The sequence below is a fragment of the Rutilus rutilus genome (assembly GCF_951802725.1).
Source record: "Rutilus rutilus genome assembly, chromosome: 13".
In the NCBI taxonomy this organism is placed as follows: Eukaryota; Metazoa; Chordata; class Actinopteri; order Cypriniformes; family Leuciscidae; genus Rutilus; species Rutilus rutilus.
In genome coordinates this window covers 570249-580000 of record NC_140218.1, presented here as the reverse complement: position 1 = coordinate 580000, position 9752 = coordinate 570249, and the positions used below count along the sequence as shown (strand labels likewise).

Here is a 9752-nt window from a genome sequence, read left to right as displayed (position 1 = left end):
AGCGTCAGGATTCCCTGCTGCAGACGAGACACTGTTAATTCACACTAATGACACTAAAGACACTCCAACACCAATCAAAACAGCATGCTAAAATACGTCAAATAAATCTGGCCATAATCCTCTGAACACGGGAATTAACTTAATGAAATGGAAGTTGTGTTCGTCTTTTCTTACGTTTGTCTGTTCGTCGTCTCTTATTGTGCCGTATATCCGAGTGAAACGCTTCTGGAATAAGAACAAATGTGGCCGGGGCTTGATTGTGTCCGTGGGGAATTGATTGGATGGTTGTGGTTTGCTATTGGCTGATCTCATGTGAGTGACAGGTTGCCCCGCCCTCATCATCAGAGAAGAGATGCTGCAAGAGGAATTTATTCTGATTCAAGATTATTAAAACAATAATGATGTGCACCGATAAGTCATTTACAATAAACACTGCAATATTACAATATTACAAAAAAACAAGAATTGTCCATCTTGATTTCATTGCGAGTTTAATATGAAGTGTGTTTTTCTCCCGCAGACATTCAGGAGTTTTATGAGCTGACGGTGTTTGAGAATCAAACCGGAGGTCGAGTGCTCTCACCAGGACTGGTGAGTGTGTGTGTGTGTGTGTGAGAGAGAGAGAGAGAGTAAATTAGAGTAAATTTGTAAATTAACAATGTCTGTATGAGTGTGTTAATGTGTGTGTGTGTGTGTGTGTGTGTGTGAATCACAGCTGAAGTCTGTATTGTTCTATTGTCTATAGGATGTGTAAATTAACAATGTGAACTCTTCCTCTGTATTGCCTGCACAGATGACGCAAAATGCTTTTGTTAAAACTTCTGATCAAAGTTCTGAATTTTGCACATGGACAGAGGGGCGGCACCAAATTCAGAAGTGCATTGTGGGTGTTGTAGTTTGTGGCAGAAGATAATGCCTCAGCCCTCTCTCTGTTTCCCTTTCAAGTGATCTTGAGCTGGTCAAGATACTGTGGGAACACCCCTGCGTGTTACGTCGTGAAGCACGTGTGAAATCAGTCCAATGGCGTGACGGAACGTCATAGGCGGGCAACGTCATCGACCAGGAAACTATAAAGCATACCCAGAATCAAACCATGCTAGCTTCTGTTTCTTCAGCAAGCGCTCTGTGTCTATTGTCTGTCTATTTGGTGTTGTATTGTCTCTGCTGATACAGTAATATATCTGTTAGGAGTTTCAACATCACAAGCATGACACTTATATATACATATATATATTTTTCTTCACAAGTTCACACTTACATGTATTTAAGTGGAGTAAAGGTTATGCGTATTTGGCGTGCGGTCCAGGGGGAGGCTCCGAGCTCGGAATTTTTGCCCGAACCCAGAATACTCCCCCTGTTGTTGTAAGAGTAGTTAGAGCTAGAAGTGAGGAGATTGGGCGGTGGAGGGATGCTGGTAAACTGTCAACGAACGGAGGTGAGTCTGCTGTATATATACCTCTTTTGGTAATTGAATTGATTAACTGAGTGCGCTCCTCTTGTGTTAATTTAGGTTAATTATCTGAACGTGCTCCTCCCGAACTTTGTTAATAAAATATCATATGGTGAACAAGCAGCAGTTCATTCAGAGTGCTTCTCCCTGCCCTCGATTTCTCAAGGGTGGGGATACACACGAGCTGTGTGTGGCTTGTTTGGGAGCGGCACCTGCCCAGTCAGCCCTTGAGCGGTCCTGGTGCTGCTGAGGTACAGCGGCGACTTCAGGCGTGGGGTTCGCAGATGGATCTGGCAGAGGGGTTTGAGACGGGCCCTTTCTCAGCCTTCACCTGCCATGTCCTCTGCCTTATCTCAGGGAGAAGCAACCTGTGTGGTTTCTTCTCTTCAGGGTGAGGCATCGGCTCTGGGGAGTTGGATGTCATCAGTGTCGAGGCTGGAGATGAGGATTCGCCATCTCTTACTCCAGCTACAGAGGAGCTGTTAGAGGTTGTGACTCTATATAAGCTGAATATTGAATGGCCAACTGAGAGACAGGAGATTGAAAAAAAGAGCAAACTAGATGAGCGTTTTCTACCATCCAGGTCACAACCTCTACATCAGGGATTGCTTTCTTTCCTGAGATGTCGAAGCCGTGGAAGAGACCAGTTCAATATAGTGTTTTCAGCCCCCAGACTTCGGTCTATTCATATATTATGGGGCTGAAACACCATGGCTATGCGGCAATGCCCATGGCTGAAGAGACGCTTGCGAGCTATCTCTCCCCTGAGTCTGCATCGTCGCTTAAATCCCTGACATTACCCACCAAGCCATTAAGAACCACTTCAGCGCTGGTGGGTAAAGCGTATTCAGCAGCAGGTCAGGCCGCGGCATGTCTTCATTCCATGTCTATTCTCCAGTCATACCAGGCTGACCTGTTAAGGGACATTGATGAAGGTGGGGAAGCTAGCGTCAACACAATCAAAGAGCTACGTTGTGCTACAGATCTATCTCTCCGGGCCACCAAGGAGACCGCCAAGTCAGTTGGGTGGTCAATGGCAGCCCTGGTGGCCTTGGAGAGGCATCTATGGTTAAATCTATCTGATAGAAAGGACAACGTGTTTCGGGACGCCCCGCTCTCTTCTCATGGCCTCTTCGGCGACTCGGTTAATTTGGCTGTCGAGAGGAACATAGAGGTGTTCCAGAAGTTCCTTCTCCGCTGATCTCATGTCCCTGAGACTGCTGGGCGGGAGCAGTGTCGGCCGTTTACCAGCTCCTCGCATCGGGCGCAGCAAAAGCTGAGTGTGGAATGTTATTATCTCGAAGAAGGCTTCAAAGAAATCTTGACGCCAGCAGTTTCAGGATTTTGAGGGGGGTCCCCTCCTGGGAGGAGCGAGCACCTCATTACACGATGCCCACTTCTCTTCGGTGCCCTGAGGGGGGCGTTCTGCCAACCCCGCCACGTTGTGTGCTTCGGGCCGCAGCGGTCTCCAGCGATCCAAGGAGGAGGGTCGCAGAGCAATCAAGTTGGTTGTTACCTGCCGGTTCGCCTATTCAGGGCATCAACATAACTGTTCGACAAACACCTGAGGCCAGTCTCAAGAGACTGTTACCCTTAGTAGATTCTTTGACAGCGTGGAATCTTCTGCCAAATGTTCCTCTATGTGTCCTACAAACAGTAGAAAAGGGTTACAGAATTCAGTTCGGGTCTCGCCCGCCCAGATTCAAAAGGGTGTTACCAACAGTGGTTCATCCCGAGCAGGCTCTGGTCATGGAACAGGAAGTGAAGTCTCTTCTGCAAAAGGAGGCTATAGAAAGGGTTCCTCCTCCCAGCAAAGAATCTGGATTTTACAGCAGGTACTTTATAGTTCCAAAAAAGGATCGGGGCTTGCGCCCAATTTTACACCTGCGCCATCTAAATTGCTGCGTAAAGAAGCTTAAATTCAAAATGCTCACTTTAAAGCAGATCGTGTCGCAAATCAGGTCCTAAGACAATAGATCTTAAGGACGCATACTTTCATGTCTCAATCCTTCCACAACACAGGAAGTTTCTGAGGTTTGCTTTCGGGGGCAAAGCATACCAATATCGAGTACTTCCTTTAAGCCAAGGTTTATCACCCTGCACCTTCACGAAATGTGTGGATGCTCCACTGCGACTCCAGGGCATTTGTGTATTAAATTACAATTGACGATTGGTTGACTCTAGCTCAATCAGAGCACATGGCGGTTCAACATCGAGATGTTGTTCTAGAACATATGAAGAAGTTTGGTTTAAGGCTAAACGCCAAGAGAAGTGTGCTGCTTCCAGCTCAGAGAAACACCTTTCTGGGTGTAGTTTGGGATACGACGATAATGCCGGTACGTCTGTCTCCTGTTCGTATCGCTTCGATTCTCTTAGCTGTAAATGGTATAAAACTAGGCCAGTCACTCATTGTCAAACAGTTTCAAAGACTATTGGGGCTTATACCAGCAGCGTCCGACATAATACCTTTTGGCCTGTTGTACATGAGACCCCTGCAGTGCTGGCTCAAAGCCAAAGGGTTCTCCCCGAGGGGAAACCCACTCCGCATAGTCAAGGTCACGAGGTGATGTCCACATGCCTTGGTTATGGTAAAAACTTATTTTTTTCCCCTAGGACCCATGCTTGGGCCTCCATGTCGTTGCGCAATGATAACGACGGATGCTTCTCTCACGGGTTGGGGGCGATCATGAGTAGTCACTCGGCTCAAGGTCTGTGGCAGGGTCATCAGCTTTCTTGGCACATAAATTGTCTGGAGATGATGGCTGTGTTTCTAGCGCTCAAACACTTCCTCCCAGACCTGAGAGGCCATCATGTGCTTGTTCGAACAGACAACACATCGGTGATCTCTTACGTAAACCATCAGGGGTGTCTGCGGTCCCACCACCTATACAAACTGGCTCACCAGATCCTCCTGTGGGCACAAGGGAGACTGCTTTCTCTCAGGGCAGCTTATATCGCGGGGCATCAAAACCAGGGAGCAGTGGCAGGGGCCGAGGCCCAGGGAATGGAGACTCCCCCTGAGGTGGTGGGCTCCTGTGGGAGAAATTCGGTCAAGCGGAAGTGGATCTGTTTGCATGTCTTGAGACAACACATTGTCCCTTGTGGTTCTCCCTCATGCATCCGGCGCCGCTTGGGCTGGATACCATGGTACAGACATGGCCGAGGCTACATCTGTCAAATTTCCCCCGATCAGTCTGCTCCCGGGAGTTCTGGAGAGGGTTTGCCAGGATGGGGCCCACCTGTTGCTAGTAGCCCCTTACTGGCCGGCCTGAGTTTGGTTCTTGGACCTGGTATCTCTCCTTGATGGCTCTCCCCTCGAGATTCCAGTCAGGAGGGACCTGTTGTCCCAAGTGAGGGGCACAATCTTTCACCCTGGTCCGGAGTTATGGAAACTGTGGACCTGGCTCCTGAGGGGGCTCAGCTCATAGATTCAGGTCTCTCAACCAAGGTTGTTGAGACCATACTTCAATCCAGAGCTCCCTCCACAAGGAAACTGTACGCCCTAAAATGGAGAGTCTTCACTTTATAATGCAGAGAACATCAGCAAGACCCCTGTATCTGCCCTGTTGGTACAGTTCTGGAATTTCTGCAAGAGTGTTTCTCTGCAGTACTATCCCCATCTACTTTGAAAGTTTATGTGGCGTCTATAGCAACATTCCACACTCCTCTGGGTGGGTCATCTTTGGGAAGAGATACTTTGGTTACACGTTTCCTTCGTGTTACTTTGAGGCTGAGACCTGCACAGGCTCAGACAACTAAAGCACCGGCATGAGACTTAGCTATTGTGTTGGGAGGCCTTACGTCAGCTACCTTTGAGCCCATTGAAGAGGTTCCAGAAAAATTCCTCACTCTAAAGACTGCCTTCCTCCTTGCTATATCGTCTCTCAAAAGAATTGGAGACCTACAGGCCCTTTCGGTAGCTCCATCATGCCTGGAGTTTGCCCCGAGTAAGTCCGATCAGTTATTCATCTGTTAGGGTTAGGGTCCAAGCAGAGGATGAGTAAGTGGGTAGTCGAGGCTATCTCACTTGCATACGAGTCGGCCGGTCAGAAGCTTTCCTTAATGACATCTGTGATGCGGCAGGCTGGTCCTCTCCGCTCACCTTTGTCAGGTTCTATAGCCTGGATGTGGGTTCCACTCCAAGTTCCAGAGTTCTCTTGCCCTAGTGTGCTAGTGTGACTCACACATACAGGCACTTGTTAGTACGGCGGTATGGGACTCCAAAAGAGTTTCGACGCAGCTTGAATTCCCTTAAAAGGGAATGTCTCAGGTTACATATGTAACCCTGGTTCCCTAAAGAGGGAAGGAGATGCTGCGTCACCCTGCCATACTCCCTGCATGCCTGTGAGCTGCGTGCTTCAGCCTATCAGAAGCTAGCGCGGTTTGATTGGGTATGCTTTATAGTTTCCTCGTCGATGACGTCACCTGCCTATGACGTTCCGTCACGCCATTGGTCTGATTTCACACGTGTTTCACGACGTAACACACAGTGTCTCGACTCGTTCCCACAGTGTCTCGACCAGTTCGAGTTCCCTCTTCAGGGAACCAGGGTTACATACGTAATCTGAGACGTTCTCTAGTCATGTCCACTGATTTCAGACTCTTTTTTATTGCCTTTCTACTGCATAGACAGTCAAGTTTTATTAAAAGTACATCATGCCATCATTGAATAATCCCTTTAAGACCCATAACTGTAACCATAACATTAACTATAATGATAAATATAATGATAGCTATAACCATAAGTAAAAGAACTATAATGGTAATGTTAAAAATAACAATAATTATAATAACTATAACCTACATTTGTTCTTTTTCCAGAAGTGTTTCACTCAGATATATGTCACAATAGGGAAGAAATTACCAGCACAACTTCCCTTTCATGAAGACGTGAAATTCTGATGTAGAAGAAATGTAGTATTTTCTTGTTATCAGAACTCACGACCAGCTGCCTGTAGTTTCGCACTCTGGATGTTGAACTACAGATGAAAGATCCTTCGGTTCTTCGAGTCTTTAGGGTTTCAACTTTGACCCTGGGTGTCAAACAGCCTCTCACAGTCTCCATGGCAACTGCTCTACAGTTGCCAGAGCAACAACAGTTCGCTGCTATGGCAACAGTAGTCACCCACCGCCTTTCTCCGTGTTTCCGCTCATGTTTTCACGCGCGCGTCGCTCTGTTGTTCGCGTCCCCCCACCCGTCTGTCTCTCCCGCGCGAGCCGAGAGAGAGAGAGGGAGAGAGAGAGGGGGGAGAGGAAGCTCGACAGGCGGAGGGAGAGACAGGGGAGGGTGGGGGGGATTCAGCGCGTCTGTCGCCCTTCAGTCCTGACATGGACTGCCTGTGTATAGTGACCACTAAGGTAAGACCGCTGCGCGCGCGCGCGCGCGCGTGTGTGTGTGTGTGTGTGTCTGTGTGTGCGATGTGTCTAAATACTGCAGCCCGCGACCAGCGCCGCTGTCATCTCGAGCCTCTCGTCTCATTTATACAGCTGTGTGTGTGTGTGTGTGTGTGTGTGTGTGTGTGTGTGTGTGTGTATGCGGAGCATCTCATCTCACTTTATATAACACACAGTGTATGTGTGTGGGAGTTGTGCTGGTCTGCAAACTGTTTCTGCTCTCTGAAGAGCAAGCAGGTGTGTGAGCAGTTTAATTTGTGTGTTCAGTATTACTGGTGATTTTCACCTGTGTGTGAGTGAGTGAGTAAGTGTGTGTGTGTGTGTGTGTGTGTGAGAGAGAGAGAGTGAGTGAGTGAGTAAGTGTGAGTGTGACTGTGAGTAAGTGTGTGTGTGTGTGTGTGTGTGTGTGTGAGAGTGAGTGAGTGAATAAGTGTGAGTGTGACTGTGAGTAAGTGTGTGTCAGTGAGTGAGTGTGAGTGTGTGTGTGTGTGTGTGTGTGTGTGTGTGTATGAGAGAGTGTGTGTGTGTGTGTGTGTGTGTGTGTGTGTGTGTTTGAGAGTGAGTGTGTGTATGAGAAAGAGAGAGTGTATGTGAGTATGTGTGTGTGTGTGTGTTTGTTTGTTTGTTTGTGAGTGAGTGTGTGTGTCTGTATAAAAACATTGACAGCCAATCAGAATCCATCCTGCTATAAAGAGCTCAAGCATTCAAAGTGACAGACAACAAAACTGCAGTGCTTATAATTAACAGAATGATATCGTTAGTTATTATAGTTATCGGTATTGTTATACACTACGGCGCGCTTCGAATAAACAGAACGATATCGTCCGCTGGTGTGGACATCGATATAGTTATCGCTCTTGTTGTGAAGTGTAAACAAGCCACAACTGAACGCCCTCAGCGAACGTACACTTCTGAAAGTGAGCGTTTCCCAGTTATGAGGTAAGTCCCACCCCTAGACCATTATCATTAGTAGAACTCTAGCTTTTGCTGTTCTTTTTGGAACATTTCCCAAAACTGAGTCTACTCAAGGACACATGCAGCTTTAGCCATGCTCCTGATGTCGGTGTGTCTTCATTGAGTGCAGTTGTGGCTTCACTGGTCTGTGCTGCATGTCTCCTGGTTTGATGGTAAACCTTCATGAGGATCCAGCAGGGGGAGCAGCAGATCTCAGTGTGTGATGATGAGCATCATGTAGTTGGTTGTACAGTGTGTTTATGGGCAAGCGTTCCTGAGATCTGGTGTCAGTCTTGATCGTGTGGATCTTGATCTGACCAGATCTCACAGATATTGAAGCGAGTGTGTTTGTTTGCCTCTAGTGCGAGCTGTATGTCACGTTTTATGTAAGAACTTCCACCATTCCACCAGATCTTAGCTCACCACAGGTATTCATTGGCTCTTAGTCTGTTAACTGTCCAGGTAGTTTTTTTTGTTTTGTTACCTTTTTAGTAATCATCCTTAATTAGGTATCAATTAAAAGCTTAAACACACAAAATTCATCCTGTGAAAACCGGTTTAAAATTGGACAGTGAATTGTCATGGAAACAATACTTTAAAAAAAAATTAGGCTCAATTTTTTTTTTTTTAAATCACGCTTTTATTTAATCTAGACATTAGTAATGTAGTAATGAAATGTTGGCTTAGTTTTCAGCAAAACTCTCTCTGTTTAGTTGTACATTATTAAAGCCTCAGAAGTTACTCAGAAACCTCAGAAGGGCTACTATGGTACTATAATCCTACAATGATATTAGACTACATAGCCTATAATAAAAGATAATGCATTTCAAACCTAAACCAAATATATTTTTATTCCCCAAAAAAAGATTCAAGATCAACAGTCGGTCATTAGTCTTTAGTCTGCCACAAAAAACAACAGCATTAAAATCATGAACTGAAATGTCATTGTGGGAAGAAAAAAAACAATGACTGTTGTAACAGTGCGTAAATCAGACCTTTCAGGCTATAGCCTAACGCTAATAAGCCTTACGCCAGAGTTATTATTACAACTAAATTGTCGGCCATTAAATAAGAAAACTAAATAATTGTGTAGATGATTTGCTTTGTGTAACCCGACCTCAGACATTAGGCCGAAGTATTTTTTTGCACACAGTGCCGCAACCAATCAATCACTCCTTTACGACTGGCTGGCAGAGACGTTTTTGCTTTTTAGCGGCGTTTTGGGGTTCCGGTACACCAGCCATGTCAACGAAACGAATTAATGAAAATTAGCTTATCAATGCATTTCTAAATTCGTGCCTACAGTATCTTTGTAGAACTTCAAAAAAAGAAACAAAAAAGGCGGGGGCTGCAGGACGACTCAACCTACACGGACAATTTTTTATGTTTTATCAGACAATAACTAGCCTACTCAAGATTTTGCTTTAGTATAATTTTCGGGATAATTAGGGCCGGATTCGGGATTCGGATTCGAGATTTCGGGACTGTCCCGAATTTTTCGGGACGTCTGGTCACCCTACTCTGTCCTACAGGCAGTCTGGGGATCTCTGATCATGGTCTGGTTCATCTTATACCGACCTACAAGCAGAAACTGAAATCAGCTAAAACTGTAGTTCAGACTGTAAAGAGATGGACTAATGAAGCAAAGCTGGATTTACAAGCCTGCTTCGAGTGCACTTTCTGTGAGAATATGTGCATTCCTACCTGGACTCATTTAACTTACAACAATGACAAACCATGGTTCACTGCAAAACTCAGACAACTTCGTCAGGCCAGAGAAGATGCCTACAGGAATGGGGACAGAGTCTTGTTTACGCGGGCCAAATCACACACTGACAAAGGAGATCAGAGTGGCTAAGAGGTACTATTCTGAAAAGCTGAGAAACTAGTTTTCAGCCAATGACCTGCATCAATGTGGAAAGTCTTGAAAGACATTACTACCTACAAGACACCA

At 46.1% G+C, this 9752-nt stretch overlaps 1 protein-coding gene across 3 annotated transcripts in view; it reads left to right on the top strand.

Annotated features, from left to right (window-relative positions):
• The window catches only part of dlg4b (discs, large homolog 4b), a gene marked incomplete at its 5' end in the record, with an annotated part of 75080 nt that overhangs the window by 1319 nt on the left and 64009 nt on the right, over window positions 1-9752 (top strand). The window contains one exon of one of the 3 annotated variants that reach the window (XM_084428425.1): window positions 521-573. In XM_084428425.1, coding sequence (XP_084284551.1) covers window positions 521-573 — 53 coding nt within the window. Of the gene's footprint in view, window positions 1-520; window positions 592-6771; window positions 6809-9752 lie in introns of those variants that run through there. The other 2 variants (XM_084428422.1, XM_084428423.1) reach the window with 2 other exon arrangements.